At 43.6% G+C, this 18,054-nt stretch overlaps 2 protein-coding genes across 7 annotated transcripts in view; one reads left to right on the top strand and one right to left on the bottom strand.

Annotated features, from left to right (window-relative positions):
• RNF145 (ring finger protein 145) overlaps positions 1 to 14,605 on the bottom strand; it is a 54,425-nt gene extending 39,820 nt beyond the window's left edge. Inside the window, exons 1-2 of one of the 6 annotated variants that reach the window (XM_075767035.1) lie at positions 11,551 to 14,605; positions 11,166 to 11,306 (exon numbers count right to left, since the gene is read on the bottom strand). In XM_075767035.1, the coding sequence (XP_075623150.1) occupies positions 11,166 to 11,180 (15 nt within the window). In that variant the 5' untranslated portion in view covers positions 11,181 to 11,306; positions 11,551 to 14,605. Of the gene's footprint in view, positions 1 to 7,405; positions 7,677 to 11,165 lie in introns of those variants that run through there. The other 5 variants (XM_075767036.1, XM_075767037.1, XM_075767034.1 and 2 more) reach the window with 5 other exon arrangements.
• A 72-nt stretch (positions 14,606 to 14,677) lies between these two features.
• UBLCP1 (ubiquitin like domain containing CTD phosphatase 1) overlaps positions 14,678 to 18,054 on the top strand; it is a 12,286-nt gene continuing 8,909 nt past the window's right edge. Inside the window, 3 exon segments of the mRNA XM_075766261.1 lie at positions 14,678 to 14,739; positions 17,387 to 17,580; positions 17,996 to 18,054. The exon segment at positions 17,996 to 18,054 is cut by the window's right edge and continues 33 nt beyond it. Coding sequence (XP_075622376.1) covers positions 17,427 to 17,580; positions 17,996 to 18,054 — 213 coding nt within the window. The 5' untranslated portion in view covers positions 14,678 to 14,739; positions 17,387 to 17,426.

Here is an 18,054-nt window from a genome sequence, read left to right as displayed (position 1 = left end):
AGTTTTACTTGTGTTGTCATGGCTAAGAAGCTACCATAAACTGTTCATGTGAACACCTAAAGCCACACTGACGCTTGTCAAGGCATGAGGACATAAAATTAATTCAGCTGAAGAAGTCAAGACAGATCAAAGCTGAGATATGGCTCAGTAAACCACAAGTTACATACAGGGCTGCTGTTTGTCATCGTCTAGCCCACAGTCTGACTTATGTAAATGCGAGCACCTTTTACCAAGCTCTTGCCACAACTCTACAAACCCCAAAGACAGTACATCCGTCCCCTCGCACAGGAAGCGCCTCCCCGCTACATCGGGCATCCCACACAATACCAGCATTTCACAATGCTTCCCAAAATAAACTAAAAGGTCAGCCAGACAACTACAAATATTTAGAATGAACAACCAAAACCATTGCCCAAGCAGCTACTACAGAATGCTCGCATTCAACATTTAGTGTGAATAAAAGATGGAGTTTAAACATATGGCACAAACAAAAATTGGGAGCTACACAGACTGTACGCAGTTTCACCAGGCATAGCGAAACACACACCTATGCTCAGAACAGTTCATAGGTGCGTAGCTTAAGCAATTCATACCAAAACATTTTAAATGTCCTAGAGTTTTCAAAAATCTTTGGGTTTGCCAAGTTTGCAAAATTAATTAAAACTTTGAAATTAAGCTGCCTCCTGTTTTTTTGCAAGGCTACTTTTCCAAGTAGATCAGGGCTTAGGGGTGGGCGGGAACTGACTTACAGTTTTTCACTTTGTCATAAAAAGACCCGTGTAAAGTGATAACAAGCACCTGATTTCAAATTCCATTCTCATAACTGTCAAACCTTTTCCAGTCATCAACAACCAGACATGTAGGACAAGAAGAAAATTTTCACTTGAATTTTCACTTTATTTACTCCAAACGGAAAATTCCATGGACTTCTCCTAATACTGAAAGTTAACTGAGGTTCAGCACATCTAAATTAAGCTGAAAAATGTTGCGTCCCAAATTCATATATGCACACTTGAGAATGTAAGAGAATTGAAAAGTGCAGCATTTATATTATCTAAGAAAACAATCTAAATGTCAAACCCTGTTAAAACAAAAGCAAAATAAACGTTGAAAACCATTTGTTACAATGGATATGCTATGAGAAGCAGCCACTGCAACTCTACAGCATTTTCTGTCACTGACTGACAAAAGCATCCAATACTAATAAGAGACCCCTTAAAATTAATTCCACTAGAAATGTGGATGTGTTAAATAAAGCTTCAGTTGTAATTGCTGCCAAGTTCTAACAGAACATAATACAGGCAAGCAAAGTCCATTGCTCTAAGCTCATTATATTGTAAAGAGCTCTCACAATACATTATTTTGATTAGTGTAAAAACAAACAAACAAAAACCAAACCAAACACCCCACCACAACATTAAACCTCTAAAACCTTTAGATAAATGATGATGACAAGAGCTGTTCAATGCTCATATGCTAGAAAAAAATAGGTCACTGTTGTACAAAGCCAAAAAATGGACTTAAGAAGAGGACTGGGAAGCCACTAGTTTGGGTTTCGAAATTTTTTTACCATGATTTCAACCATCTCCCTGTTCCAAATCAGGATAAGAACAGTCTTAGGAAGAACTTCAGACTTCACATGCCTAAATGAGTGCAAGCACAGTTCTGCTATTTGACCAAAACCACTTTTTAAAGACTTCCCATCATAACTGATTAATGCTCGTGGAAACATTTTTGGTGTCTAACAACACAGCACTTTTGAAAAATTCCTCCCTCGCCTGACATACCCATTTTGTCAAAAACATATTCCTGGCTAGCTTTAAAGAAAACAGAATTAGCAAAACAGAATTTAAAAAAAATTCTTTGTGAGGTTTTGTCATGACATAAAATTTTATCATTTCAACTGAAACTGTGAATTATGCCACTTAAACCAGCATAACTGTTGTTTACACACCAATTTAAATATAAATCTATCACATCACAGGCAGAAAACATTCACTGGTAAAGCAGCGCAAGAGGCTGCACAAAATCTGCATCCATTTATCCAAGTGGGTGCAAAGTTACATTAACAGAGTTTCTACATTTAGAAAAGCTTTAATTATGAAGTTACTTAATGGTTACAGAAATATGCTGGAATATCTGCAAATTTAAGAGTTATTCTAACACCACTGCCACCAAAAATCACCATAGAAAGATACAGTAACTCCAGGTGGGATCAGAACTTCAAAACAAGACTTGATCCTGCAACATTCAGCCTAACATCTGTGTACAAGATGCTCATTTTCCTACAGGATTACAACCTAAAATACCTGGAAGGACTCACTAGAAACCAAAAGAGACAATTTCAACTTCTGTTCCCCACATCCATGAAATTCTAGTTACTTTGGATACATCCGTTAGCAAGCAGACTTTGATTTCTAGTCTAGTTTCCATTTTAAATTATTTTTCAATGATACATTCTGAAACAAAAAAAAACACATCACCAGGAATAGCTTTTATTTTCCTATAGCGTAAATTTTGCTAGATAGATCTTGAAGAGGAAAGAAGGAAACACATAAACCCAAAAGAAAATATACAGCTCCTATCTGTAACTATAGAACACTTCAGCATCACAGTTCAAAAACTAAAATGAGACCTATCAGCTGGGATGCATTCGGGCACTCCCCAGAATCCCTCCTCCGTTTGTATGCCTGTCCTCTTCTTGGGAGCAAAAAGAAAGGAATTTGAAGTACAGAAGAATCCCATTCTTCAGAGACTTGGATCTTTATATCATCAGTTTGGGAGGAAGAAAAGGGAAGGAACAGGATGAAAAGGTTTATCAGATATGCACTTGGAAAAGAATTGTAGCCTGTGTGAGGCTGTAGGAAAAAAAAAAAAACACACCTAGAACTCCGGAGTGAGTCACAGATCCATCAAAACAGCTCTTTCCCATGCAGTCAGCAGCAAGGAAAGCCAAAGATGTCTTGCTCCCATACAATTTAAATTGGCTAACAAGGACAGCACTCAAAAATTTCTGCTGAGAAGGCCAGATACAGTGAGCATACCAAGTGTACTAATAAAGGAGTGAAACATTGCAGACGTGTATGGTAACACTGTTATTAGGATCTGGTCAGCATTTCCAATAATACCCAGTTTTTGCAGTTCACTAAAGTAGTTCACTAATTTCAAGTAATAACCAGAGAGTATTTAGCCTTCAATTTCAAGGCTTAGAAAGAGTCAAGTCAGCAGAGAGACCACTCGATCTTGCTATGTAATAATTTAACAAGAATAAATGAATTTTTTTTCTCCTTTTTTCCCCATCTGGTCTAACAATATGGATTGCTATAGAGCTGCTGCAGTGCTGTGACTGGAGAACTGCTATTTCTACCTAGAAAACAAATGTATTCCTAAATTCCTACTCACCCAAGACTCATTCAGTTGTGAACTGAGGCACAGCTAAGGTTAATCACTCCAAACAAACACATAACATACTTTGCAAAAAACAACTTTTACTGCAAAACAAATTAGGTCAGCCTCTTATCTGTTTATAGGGACATAAGTGAACATGCATTCACATTAAAGGCATATTAAAAATGGACAAAAACAACCAGAGACAGCATAGAAAAAATAAAAATCTACATTTCCAACTTTCATTAATTCTAGCAACTTTTATATGAGAGAGAAGAAAATCAGTTCAGGAAATGAGGATACATATCACAGAACTGTGAAACTGAAGTTTTCTTTAAAGATTTCTTTCTGGAGTACATTGATACACTATGAGCAGTTCCAGTACACTCTCAATTATATAGCAAGTGTATTATTTATAGGCAGCCTGTAAAACATCCTGTGTTTTTTATTTTTTTTATAATAAGCAGATAAGACCAGGGAACTGAACTCGAGGACTAGCACATATTAACAAAGGTTAACAAATCCACCAGGTATACAGCAAAATCTTCCTGTGGATTCCTACAGGATCAGGGCTCTGCCTGCACGTCATCAGTTCAAATCCAGTCACACTAAGAGGGGCTACTTGTTTTTTAGATCACAGATTTGCCGAGTTCACCTGAAAGATGGGAATCTAATTCATTAAAATAAAAATACAGCTAATAGTATCTTCAACTAAATTCTTCAGGGAAAAAAATCTAGATTCAATCAACAAACTGGACTGCTGTGAGGTCCTTTTTTACTCTACAGTTTCTTGCCAGTCCAAGGTTTGGTTTATTAACTAGTTATTCAGCATTTTTTTTTGCCGTCACAGCCATGTTTGCAAGCCTACACCTACAAGCCTGCCTAACCACATTTGTATCAGCACATTCTGAGAAAATCTGGGCAGCAATCCCAAAGCGCCTCTGCAGAGGATAGAATACCCAGAGGACCTGCAAACAGAGCATTAATGACAGCCCAAGATGATGCAGTCTGTGACAACCCACCTCAGCGAGCTGGATCGCAGGAAGACCAGCCACGTAAGTAAAGCTGGAGTACCCCATCAACCTCACAAAAAACTGCAACCCAAATGTGTTACCAGGACAAAGTCACACAGCAGGATGAAATGTATTTCATCCTCCACAGCTGCTCATTTAGTTTTTAGCCATTTCAGATACAGACACAGCCTATGTTTAGAGCCTGCAATGCCAATAACTAGTTACCTGACTGGTTAGAAGTTGAAATATGAAAATAAGACTTTCAAGATATCTCTAGGTCAATATTGATAGTTTCTATTACTGCTGCTGCCTTAGCTACTTGAGTCCTGCAAATAAAGAGCATCAGTTTCCAGGCCTGTCAAACAGGCAGCTTAGCTTCCTTCCTACAGTACCAGACTCAAGTGACAGAAAGATCAAACAAATGGTGAAAACACTTAGAAAAGCCCCTTTTAAGACACGTTCAAACTCAAGACACGCAACCAAAAAAATTTTCCAGAAAAACTCCACGATATTAAGTACCCACTTCTAAATTTTCCTTTCAAGTATGCAACTAATTACAAAGCAGCAGGGCTTCTCTAGAATGAAAGGAAATGTTATAAAAGTAAAGGCAGGGAAACCGGCACACAGATGTCTGAATCATATTGAAGGCACCAGACGTGAACATGCACTTAAAAAGCAAAGCTACAGTGAACTGTCCACTTTATAACCACATCAAACATTGCCATGTTTATTTGGAGCTAAAAATGGACATGGGGAGTAAATCACCACACAAATATAAAGATTTCCAGTGGACTGAAATAGAAAGTATCCACCTGTCTGCATGAAGAGGAGGAAACCAACTCTAAGTTCAGCAAACAGCTTAGAGAACATTTTTGAGAGCACAACATAAAACACTAAGCAGGCTTCTGCAGTTTTCCACAACACACCCATTCATTCACATCATATTGGCACGACGTGCCTTCTGCATCTGCACCATGGACTCCAGCTGCTGAACCAGAGGGAGATACTGATCTCTTCCTATCATCTCCAAAGGAAGGAATTCCCCAGTATTTCTTCAGACACACGTTGCTCAGCTCAAATCTCCATCAATTAGGTTGCTATAACAGCAGTAGCTCCCCCTAAGACTGATATAAACGAGGTGAATCCTGTTTTGGACAAGCAGCAGCTTTATATGTTGCTGTCTAAGATTTTCTGATGATCCTTCCACATAATGGTGGTCACAAAGACAACTATTTCCTAATGCTACTGAGTTTAGGAATTAAGAAAAATAAATCCTTTCATGACATTATGGGTCAAAAAGCAGCAGCTGATTACCATAGTTATTAAAACTAACTAGAAACAAAAAAGATGCAGTTTGTCATGCACAGGTAGCTCGTTATTTAAGATAACTAGCAAAAATAAGCCACAGCTGCAGATAAAGTTACAGGGTGCAATAGCTTAACAGCTCTCTACCTTAAAAATATTTTTTCTATATTTAAATCTATCTTCACTAATCTACAAACAAAAGTAATCAAAGAGTAATTAAAAATTATTTCCTTCTTCCTCTCTAAAGTTTGATCTTGGGGGTGTATTACACACACCAAAAAAACCTCAATACAAATATAAACTACAAATATCCAAGTCCCAAGTTAACAACAAACAAGACAAGTTAACAGAAACTCTTGTACTAAAAATTGCAGACGAAATGAATACACTTACAGACTTAAAAAAGTCATTTTGAATGAGATCACAAATGGCTAATATTTATGAGTCAAACACGTTACAGAAATCTCTTCTTTCCACTGGTAAACAAAAGGCTTTTTTTTTTTTTTGCCTATAACATCTACTATTCCCCCTTGTTTAGTGATACTTATATGCACTAAACAAAAAAACCCACCTTTTTTCACTTTATTCTCCCAATCACATTATTTACGCACCAGGTCCCCACACACCCCCTCCCAAAAAGGTAATGCAACCAAAAGATAAGAATGCCTCTAAGAGCCACCATCTGTCACAAGGGTACTTAGTACACAGAACCACTCTCAATCACAGAAAAACTGAAACTTCTCATCACGAGCCTTATTTTAAAAGGCTACAGAAGGTCTCGGGAAAAAAAAAAAAGTCGACTAACATGACATAAGTAGGAAAGATAGAAAAAGCCCTGTTCCTCACGCTGAGGAGAGACTGCTTCTTACATAAGCATTACCATATGCTTTCGGGCCGCTCTCCAGGAGGGAATCTTCCCACCTGACCGCCTCAATCCAGGCACACGGCACAGCTCGGTGTCTCACCCGTAACGGCGTGCAGCGTCCGGCCACCACAAAAAGGGTTAGGGGATATTTACAGCGCTGCGGAAGGCAGAAGGTAAAGCCAGAGCCCAGAGAAGGAGGGGAGCACCGCAACCTCCACAGCGAAGCCAGCGCCTCGGTCACGACTGCAGCACCGAGCAACTCATCCTCTGGGCCTGAGTCAAGCTCCACCGCCGGGCTGAGCACACGTACGCATGCCTGCAGGCGTGCAAACTCTACGACCCCCGCCCCTCCGCCCCGCTCCACGCACACTCTCCAACCAGCGACTTATCTCCTGCCCGCCGCCTGCCAGGCGAAACTCTCGCATCCGTCCCCCGCGCTGCAGAAAGCCCCTCGCATCCTCCCCCGGGCCCCGCCGCCTTTGAACTCTAGTAACCCCCTGCAAAGCTCGCTGCAAGCCAGCGCCGGCGGAGGGAGGGGGGAAGGGGGGGAAGGAGGAGGAGGGAGGGGAGGAGGGGGGCGCTGCGCACAGGAAAGGTCGGGGAAGCCCCGCCGCACAACCGCGCGCGCACACACGGACGCGCACACGCGTGCGAGCAGCGGGGTACGTGGAGGTGCGCCCCGGGCTGTCAGCCCCCACGCGCGCGCAAGTGGCGGGGGCGGCGCGCGCCCCCCCGCGCGCGGGAGGGGTGGGCGGGGGGCGCTTGAGCCCTCGCGACGCCCTATGGGGCGGGGGAGGGGCACGCGCGTGTCTGAGGCGGCCGGGTGGGGAATCACCTGGGCCGGCGGGGTCGTCACCGCCGCCGCCGCCGCCGCCTCCTCCTGCTGCTGCTGCTCCTCCTCCTCCTCTTGCTCCTGCTCCCCGGTGGCGCGGCGGGGCTCCGCGCCTCAGAGCGACGGCGGCGGCTCGGTGCCCGGCGGCAAAGCGGCTCCTCGAGGCACCATGGCCGCGCCGCGCCGCCTCAGGGCGCCGACACCCCACGGCCCCACAGACGGACGGCCATGGCCCCGCTGCCTGCGCGCGCCGCCTCGCACCGCGCATGCGCCCGCCCCTCCCGCAGCACCGCCCCGCGCGGGAGCGGCGCGAGGCGGGGAGGGGGGAGTAGCGCGCCCGCGGAGAGGCCGTGTCCGCCCCCGCGCTGCTCTTTGCTGCAAACGTGTCCCGGGGTGGGGAGGCGGGACGCGCTTTTCGGGTGGACAGCACAGGCCTGGGCGTAGGAATGCGGCTGGAGAGGATACGCGCGGTTGCGCGCCGCGGAGCGGGCTCCGTGCCAGCCAGCGCGGATCTCTCCTTACCGCCGGGGCAGCTCGGCGCCAGCCGACCTCTCGCCGCGCTGTTACCCTTTCCTCATCCTCCCCGCCCCAGGAAACGGCAGAGGTTTGGAGTTAAATTCCGATGGGAGACCAGGGGTTTAGTTTTGGTTGGGGTTTGGGCCCTCCCGGGACGCGGAGGACTCGTCAGGGCAGCTGCAAAAGTCTGAAAGATGACTCAAGAGTCGGCCAGCAACATTTGAGGTAGCGTCTGGGCAGATGTTTAAAAGGCAGCTCTGCTATTTTAATAATACTCTGTACTGGCCTCGTGGCACACAAAATGCTGTATTAATTTAAAATACTACGGTCAACTCTGTTTTTTCCAGTGGCGTACTGCAGAATCTGTAGTCGCCTTTGTTGTGAGATCTACCAGAAAATCACCAGCCTTTTTGTTCTTCTGCATTGTCATTTTTCAGCTGGAGACCTGCGCTAGGGACAGTTCCCTCACAGCGCGGCCCTCTGTGCGGGAGCTCATGCTTCAGAGTCTGAGCTCACAGCCCTTGCAGGAAAAGTCTCACTGTATTTACTCATTATGTAAAGGCTGTGTGGCCAGGCCCTAGCATGCATTCATAATTGCTAAGGAAAAAATTATGACCCAAGAGAAGTAATGTTTTTTTACCTTAATGTTTGAAAAATGACAAAGCCACATTGTCTGGGACATGAAAAAAAACTTCGCTGCATTGAGGAGTGAGGGAATACACTGAACTGGAAAATCCTGTAGTTCACAAGGCTTGGGCTAGCCAACTTAATTGCTTTTTTCCTTCCATCTCTAATGAGAACTGGAGCATTCACAGACATAGGTATTAACGCGTAGCCTCAACACAATGCCTTTAACTCTATGAAGTACGGATATTAAAATACAGGGTTTAAGCGTCTGTCCACGTTCTGCTTTGCAAAATTACCCTTGTCTGAGTACCCAAAGGTTTTCAAACCACCAGCAGAGAAAGGTAGTTTGAACATGTCAGTGTTAACTTTTACCAAACCCGCCCTGCTGCATACTCGGGTGGTTGCACTTGGTGTTTACACTGGACTTGTCTTCACCTCAACTCCGGTCGGCCCAGAGCGCAGCAGAAAGGAGACCAAATGGCATGGCTGACGGCACTGTAGAGGAGCTCAGCTTATTGATGTAATTTTTCACAAGCTTCAGATTTTAACGCTATTTAAAAAATAACAGACTTTTTGTATTGTCAAGCTTTTAGTTTAAAGCTATCAGTTCATGCAAGGATTCATGAACTCAGTAATTGGTATCTTTAGAAAGAACAAATATGCACATCCAGCCACACTATGGACATGCATATACATGTTATTATTACTCATAAGCTCAGGCTTACATGGTTTATAGAAACCCTCTGCACATGGCTTCTCTCATCCACTGAGAGTTCTCTCCTAAGCAGTTAGTTTCCTCCTTTGTCACTTCGCAGGACCCTTGCAGCTCTTGGTTTATGCACGTTTTTATTAATCACCCCACTATCACCTAATTCGTTTGTTGCGTCTGGGGTAAACCCACTGCTCCAAATGCTGGGGTCCTGCAGAGAAGATGGGACAACAATGGCTTCACCTGCCTCCTGCCCCCCCACTGCTCTGCCTGGCTCAGCCTACTCACTATTGCATCACTGTTCACTAATACTTGCCAGTACCCCACTTCTTATCACAAGGAGTCTGAACCAGCTGTCATATAAGGCATAAGAATTTCAGCTTCATTTCTAGGGCCTGCTTGTCTTCTCATGCCATACATGGAAAAAAATCATGAGTCACTTCTTTTCTGTTCTCTGTGGGCTTGGTTCAATGCTGACTGAAGTCAGGGGTGACGGTGCAGGATCTGCAAGTCCGACCGCCTGTCTTCAGTGCTGCTTCTGAGAAAAACCACAGCAAGCAGCAGAGAGAGACAAATATATATTTACAACTGTAGACAGTGACAGGTATTTATGGGGTGGAAATCCTATTATTATTTTAGAAGTAATTATGTCATGAATGTACTGTAGCAAATCACCGAAGTTTTTGCTTCAGTTTGCAAGCAAACAATAGGAACTGAACCCCACCTTTCTTTCCTTCTGTCATCTCTCAGCATTTAATTCTGAAAATGCGTTACTTCACAAAAACACAGACTTTTTAATGGGCAGATCAGGTACGTGGTGCTACCGCTGTCTTGTCAGGCACATCTTTTTAAAAGCACCTCAACTTTCTGCTTCATTTCTCTGGAATTTTAAAAGCCTTTCCTGCATTTGACACTGGGTGGCTAAGAATTCTGAATTCGATGGTTGTTTATCTCTCATTATTAACAGAGGCATTTGGATTCCAAACTTCCCGTGATCAGCAACTGAGGACTGAAGGGGGCCACCATGGTGACATCTCATTAAAACTTTCAAAAGACCTTCTCAGAGTTCAGATAATGTGGAAGCTTGATTTGTCCATGCAGATGGACAAATGCCAGCACCCCAAACTGCTTACAAAGAAATCCCTCATAAGAGTTCTCAAGAGCAGCAAAACACATTGACATGGAAGGAAACTGCACGCCTAAGGTGGACAATAACATGGGCAGTTTTATTTGAAGCTTTTTACAAGCCACTGTTTCAAGAAATATTCATACATACATAAGTAAAAGCAAAGGAATGTCTTAACAAGTAGGTCATATTGCATAATATCAGACAAAAGTTAAATAATGTAAAAATTAAGATTGCCTCCAAAACCTAATTTGGCACTTCACGTGTATGCCTTGTAATACTGATAACAGCCAGCCCCCAAAGCCTTTGTGTTCTCTTCTTGCAATCTTATCCCAGTCACTAAATGAAGGAACAAATGAACTTTAATTCCTGCAGAAACACATACCCAGACACAGGAACTGGGAGCATTACTGGGTCCCACAATAGCAATAGAGTCAGTGCATCTCTTTCTCTGATTTACCTACTCTCGTGCCGTAGCCCACCTCAGAAATTCCCCTCCTTTTCCCTATCTGTGATCCTATTTCCTGTATTTCTCCTCATCACTTAGCTTCTCATCGACCCTCATTTTTCCTCTCATTCTCACTGCTTTTCAAAGCTCTTTCTAGAAATTCAGCTAGTTCAAGTTTCTCAATTTCACATTTATTTTCACTCTCTTCAGGAAACCACTTCTGCAGTATCTCTGATAATTACATATCTCATATGATTACATATATTTTTACCACTTTCACAACACTGGAGAGTGCTGACTCCAAACAAATAAACAGCTGCTGTGATTTACAACTTACCCAAAGGAAAGCCATACCAATCTCTGTGTTGAGAAGCTAGAGCGCAGGGTGGTGATGTAAGGAAAGCGATGAATCAGGTTTTGTTCGGCAAACAAAAGAATCACAGTTCTCTCCCAAGATCCATTGCCAGTGGGGCATAATCTAGAATACAAAGAATCGAAGTAAATAAAATAAAAATAATTGGGCTGAATAGTGACAGAAGAATAACAGTTGCATTCAGAAAGTGGAGAATCATATGGTATACTGGTGCAAGCCTCTAGTATTTGTAGCATCTCGCAGTGCCAACATTAATTAAATAATCCTGAAAAAAAATCCTGTAAGGAAACTATATAAATACCATTCTAACCTCCACTTTACTGATAAGGAAGCTGAGATAGAGACTTACTGTGTTAGTGATAACCTGAAAATGTGTTTCATTTCAAACTTCAGACATTTCCACATCTCCAGCTGAGCTGCCAGCTACTAAAGCACATCACATTACTGAACACTGGAAATTCAGCTCTCGATGTTTTGCCCAGCATCACACAGCGACTCAGAATCAGAGCTCGCATTCAAACGTAGCATTTCTAGGGCACAGTGATGGCAGTGTCCAGTAAACCATGCTGTCTGTTGTATTACATTGACCAGCACAGAAGGCTTGCACACACGTCTGCATTGGGCTGGATCCATTTGGATGGTAAAGACTTGAAGACTTTGACATTCTCAGACATCGCTGCTTTTACCACCTGCTTAGAACAAATTGTAAGACTGAGAAAAGGGACTGGGAAAAAGTAATAGAAGAGAAGGTATTGTAGGAAATAGTAAAAAGAGTTGAGAGGGTAAACCAAAAAGCATAAAATGGATAAAGAGTAAAAATACACTGATACCAAGCTGTAGTTTAAGCATTCTTCTATTCCCAGCAGAGAACATGGGCTGTGTTCTAGATTTTTTCCTAACATGGGTTCAGTTTAGAAGTGGGGTAGAGACAGGCACATATTCAAATGAGTTTTCTGAACCAAAAAGCAATTTGAAAAAAAAAAAAGTTGCAAAACCTTGAAATCTGGGATGTTGGCCCATTCATAGTCTGCATCACATTAACATCCACTCTGACTCTCCACCATTAAAGTCACTGAATATAACAAATATTTAGCATCTCTCAGCCCTGCAATGTCATCACCTTTGCTTTCTAACTCCTTAGATCACATAAAGACGTGATCTAAAGTTTCTCTTAATTCTCAAAGCAATATTTTTGAGCTTTTCACACTGTTTTAATTGATGATTTTAAAGGATTCTTACCTAGCATTCCCCAGAGTTGCTACTGGGAATTTTGCTCATATGCAGCATGAGCAGCAATTTAGGCTTCAGTAGTTATGCACAGGAGCTTTTCCTCAAAACCGCTCAGAAGTGCTTGCTGTGAACATGAGGTACTGGAAGTGTGCCAGTAGGCATCAATTTGATATGCAGTCACTTTATTTCACTCTGGAGCATCGTCCCAGGACATAGTGCACATCAAGGGGAACAGGAACATACATTTGCTTTAGAATTTCCCCATTGCTTTTCCTTCCTCCTTGCTCTGCTAGAGTTTACCACAGCATAAACCGAGAGAGTACCACCACAAAACAAACTCCTCAGTACAAAGAAAAGGTTATGCTGTTTGAGCTCTGCATTGTAATTATATGGTCTTAGTCAAATTACTACTTTGCACTTATTAATGTTAGGATTGAGCACCACCATGCGTTTTCATAGTTAAGTAAAAGGACATATTTATCTGTGCCACATGGATGTTGTCAGGATCAGAACATTTTTCAACAGCACCTAGTGCAAGATAGCTCAAGATACTAAAACACCAGCATCATACCAAAAATGAAATATGCCTAAATACTTATAAATACATTTTCATATTCTTCCTCAAACAGAAAAAAATCCAAACTCTACTTCCTCTTTTTCAAGAGAGCTTTTTAAAAGCCTACCAGAAAATAATAAAAAATATATTTCAAATATTACAAATAGAGAGGCGATAATACTACATATAATTTTCATAGCCTGAATTTTTAAACAGGCCTGGAGGGTGCATAGTTTTATGACAAGGTGTGACTTTAATTACTAGTTGCAGCTTTGGAAGCTTTCCAGCACTACTGTAATGTGCTGCCTCCATGTGGAGGACAACTGTGTGGTGTTAAAGGAAAAAGAAAACCCTTTGTGACTGGGATACATACATAACAACTGGTTTTACAGGGATTTATGTGCAGTCAGAAGCTAAACTCACCACGAACAGTCACTACAGTAGTCTCCCATTTGTACGACTCTTTTGGAAACCCATGTGCTTTTATGCTAAAACCTGAATATAGAACAGAACTCAAAATACATATCCAGGCAGGAAATACATTAAATTTATATCCACTCAGGAAAGAAATCAGGCTTCTACACAATTTTTGTTTATACTGCACTTCTTCACAGTTTGCTTATACTAGGAATGGCTCTTAGAAGTTACAGCAGCCATTCTGATGAAACTTGTACTTGGTGCACGGCTGCTTACTTCTGCTCTGTTGTTTCCTTCCCTATTTATCACCAAACGAGAGAAAAATTATCTAACCTCTCTACAGAGCAAAACCTAAGATGAGAGAGGACTGAATTCCTCCCTCAAATTTAACAGCGTCTCCACCGATGCCAAGGGGAACTGCAGGTCTGTACCACCTCCACTTGATTTCACATATGTAACAAACCAGACTTTACTGCAGAACGGTTTTTCTTTCTCTTAAACTACTTCTGCAAAGCCAGAATATCCGAGTGCAAAAAAGCCATCTTTGGGAAAAATACATTTTCTTCTTCTAAATATGTTGTCCCTGCACAAAACCACTGCAGCTGAAGCCAATGCCCAAGAATCCCAACAGTCGCTGAGAAGCGACCCTTGATTCAAGAGACACAAAAAGCTCATATGCCTGTAAAGAGTCAGCTTAGAAGCCAAGTAACCTTTGAGTCGGGATCCCAGGGTACGGAGCAATCTCTCTTCAGGGTTAATAATGAAAAAGAGACTCTGGTGGCAATAGCTGCACATGGGAACTGCCCCACCGGCCTGGGAGCTCTACCGAGGCTCCAGGGCAGTTCAGCCTCGCAGCCGGCGATGAGGGGAGCGCGGGGCCCGGCAGGACCTGTGCTCCCTTGCTGCTCTGGATTTTACCTCACAGACCCGAAATTTCCTGCGTGGAGCCGACAGAGGCAGCCCCGAGGAGCTCTCCTCAGGCGGGCGGGCGAGGAAAGCTGCTCTCGTTAAAGAAGGTGAAACCTCTCCCTCGCCTCACAGCCTGGCCGGTACGAGAACAGGCGGGATCACCACCGGACACCGCCGGGGCGAGCAGCGGCCGCAGTGCCCCCCACCGCCCGGGGATGACGGTCCCTGCAGGGAGCCCGAAACGGCCCCACCGGCTCCGGCCGCCTCGCGCTGCCATGGCGACGCTGCCGCCCGCCGGGCGGGAAACGCGCGCACTTCCGGGCGGCTGGGGGGGCCGCGCGCTGCCTCCCCCACCCCGCTTCCGGTGCGAGCCAGTTCCGCTTCCGGTGCGGCGGATCCCGGGACGGTGCCGGTTCCGTTGCCAGGGTGAGGGGCCGCATCGCGCTGCCGAGGGGCGGGGGGTGGATCGGCGGCGGCACTGTGACCCCGTGGGCTGCGGGAAGCGCCGCCGTGCCCCCGATCGTCGGGCCAGCCCGGTGGGTCTGGGCCCAAGCCCGTCCGTGTGCGGCGGAGGCCAGGCTTTACCGGGCCGGGGTGAGGCAGGGCCGGTGGCGGGAGGGGCCCGAGGGCGGGCGCTTATATCGGCCGGGTCGGTGCCCCCGTAATGTCTGCAGGGCGGGAGCGGCTCCTTAGGCCCCGGGGCCGGCGGCAGCGTGCGGGCTCTCCCCGCTCGCCTCGCCCTGTGCACGGACGCCGCGGAGGCGCTCGCCCCGTGTGGCGGCTGGGACAGCCCCGGCGGGAGCCGGCGGCAAAAGCGAACGTCGGGTTGTGATGCTGCGGCTGCTGCCCGAGCCCCGTTTGCGGCGGTGGGTGACAGGGAGCAGCCTCTGGTTTGAAACCCCGGTCCCCCACCTGTTGCGGTGTGGCAGAAAGTGCTGCGGTCCCGCCTGCTCGGTATTGCGCTTTCCGTGTTTCGGGGTTTTTACGTTGATGTTTTGTGTTGTTTAGTGAAACTTAAAGATGTGGATGTCTGTCTTTGAAATCTTTCAAGGAAAGTGGTGTAATGCAACAATTTAACTACAACAACACAACTAACGCTTTCCCTGACGGAGTGACCTTCCAACCCGTAGGCTTTTGGTGGTCCAAAGGGCTTGTAAAGGCTCTGAAAATGTAATGAACCAAAGCAAACTCCGTGTCAGTAAGCTTCAGTTTCGGTGGTGTCCAGCCCTGATGGTAGAAACTTTGAAAATCCATGTGACTTTCTCTCCTCCTAATTTCTTTTCCTGGAATCATTGATTCTGGTGTCCACACTCAGTCCCATTAGTATTTTGGCATTGAATAAAGGTGCTTTATTTCTGTGTGGCATTCCTGATGACGTTCATCTTGACAGGACTGTAATTGGGTAAGAATAGATGGTCAAATGCTCAACTTTAGAGGGATGATCTCTCCAATTTAGTGCTGGACAGATACTTGAGAAGTTTTCTTATAGCTCTTGCCCTATGAATTTTCTTGCAGAATGACTTGAGGTGTATAGTACACGTGAGAAAAGAGACAATGAACTCTTCTTTCTTAGTCTAAGGATTATGGACAGGGATAATTCATGAGAATGCCCCTATGTATCAACATTGTTTGATGCTATGCAGCCTTAACCTCAGTTGAATTTCTTAGTTCTTCTAAGACCTCCTTTTTGCAGGATAATACCAAGCCCCTATCTGATTCAGGGATATTTGGAAAAAAAAAATTAAAAAGGGAAAAATATTTTTTTTTCTGTGATACCAGTTTTCTTCTTCAATTGATTTTCAGGGCTCTTAGAGGGAATAGTGTGGAGGTGTGGCTTGTAGTGTCCTCAGCAAACAGGTTGTATCTAGCCCTCTATTTCTCATCTGGTCTGAGCTTGGTGGATATGCCAGGGTAATTACTTGTTCATTCCTAATAGGTTATACTGTATAAAGAGAAGTATTTTGTCTTGAGAGCCTCTGAGAATATGACATTAGAGAAGAAGAGGAATCAGATTTTTGCATTCTGAGAGTTTTCAGAATTGCCAGACCTGTATTTCTTGGTGTAATGCATTTCTTGAAGGTGGATAGCCTCAGTTTTTTTCATAGGTCTCCTCTCTCTTCTTTTTGAATATCAGTCTTTTGAGGACAATCTCACCATTGGTGGTGCAGAGGCCTGGCCTTCTCTGCATCTCCTGTCAGTCTGTAACAGCCTTTTCATACCTTTCTATCTCCTTGATTCTCTGTTTCCAAGCTTTAACAGAAAAACACATGTTCTTCCTTCTGCATAAAGCTAAAAATCTTGTTTTTCTGCTGTGTTTAATGTAGGACTGAACTGTTAAATACAATTTGTATAAGTAATGTTGTGTAAATTATAGATAGTATAATTATGGTTGTTTTGTCAGCACTGCAATGAAAGTGCAGTTCTTACAGTGTAATTGTATTGTGTAGGTGTGTATTTTGGCTTTGTTTTCAAACTCCTACTTTGATATTGCTACAGTGAGACGTGACCTGGGGTGTGTATTACTGCAGGTATTGCACAGTGAAAGTGATTAGAGAAATCCAATGCTAAAAATGAACTGTTGGGTTCAGAATTATTTTTATGGTTTTATATATTTTAGGTATTTCATATTTGCTGGTTTGTTGTTACATACGTAAAGATACCCATGGCTGCTTCGGTTGTGTAATTATTGCAGAGGATATTTCTGAGCTTTGAAATGACTTTTACGATACTGCAGTACTCTGCTTGGGTGCCGGTTGTGCAGTGAACAGACTGTACCTGCACAGAACACACAGCAAATGAGCATATGCTGGAGCAAACGGTGAATGTGACATTGCTAAATACATTGAAGTGGAACTCAGAGCCCCGGTTTTAGTGCTGTTCTTTCTCCCTTCATTTTTTTTTTTTTCCAACATTTTATCAACATGTTTGTCATCTGTTTATGCAAAACAAAACAGCTCTTGATGTACAATATAATAAAAAATAAAAAAATACTTTAAACAGACTGTATGGTTTGTCTTCTGAAAAGAGCAATTCTATTTCTTCCTTATGTGATCATTGTATTTTCCTCCTGCAGCAGATTTTTCAGAAAATAATACTGAACATATGCTTCAAGGATGTCTCTCTCTCTCATAATAAAATGGGGTGGACAGGAGTATACGATAACCTCTCTCTCAGAAGAAGACACAGTGTTGGATCTGAAGCAATCTCTTAAAGGCCTTACTGGAGTGTTACCAGAGCGTCAAAAACTACTTGGACTTAAAATGAAGGGTAACTATTCATATTCGTTGTGGATGTGCCTGAGATGTTTAAAGATGAACATCCTCTAAACCTAGCCAGGATGTGTATACCAACAGGGCATCTACCTCCCCGATCTAGCTTTTGAATGAACACAAACATAGAGATTTTATACATCACTGGGTATTGTTTATTATTGATACATCTACCTGGTCATTTTTTTAATGGCTGACATGGAAGTGCGGCAACTGTATGTTCAATAAACTTAAATTGCTGCTAGCCAGACAAGCAACGTCTCTGTATGTGCAGGAGGATGATAGTACAGCTTGGGGTATTCTGGTATTTGATGGGTAGCTTATTTTAATTAAATATGAAATGTATTGACATTTTTTCTAAAATCTCTCTACCCTAGTAAAAAAAAAAATAAAATAATCTGCTTGCATTATAGGCAAACCTGCAGATGATGATGTTAAGCTTGGAGCTCTCAAGTTGAAACCAAATACTAAA

The sequence above is a fragment of the Balearica regulorum genome, chromosome 14 (genome assembly GCF_011004875.1).
Source record: "Balearica regulorum gibbericeps isolate bBalReg1 chromosome 14, bBalReg1.pri, whole genome shotgun sequence".
Lineage (NCBI taxonomy): Eukaryota > Metazoa > Chordata > Aves > Gruiformes > Gruidae > Balearica > Balearica regulorum.
The sequence above is the reverse complement of the archived record's forward strand: the minus strand, read 5'-3'. Positions and strand labels throughout refer to the sequence as shown.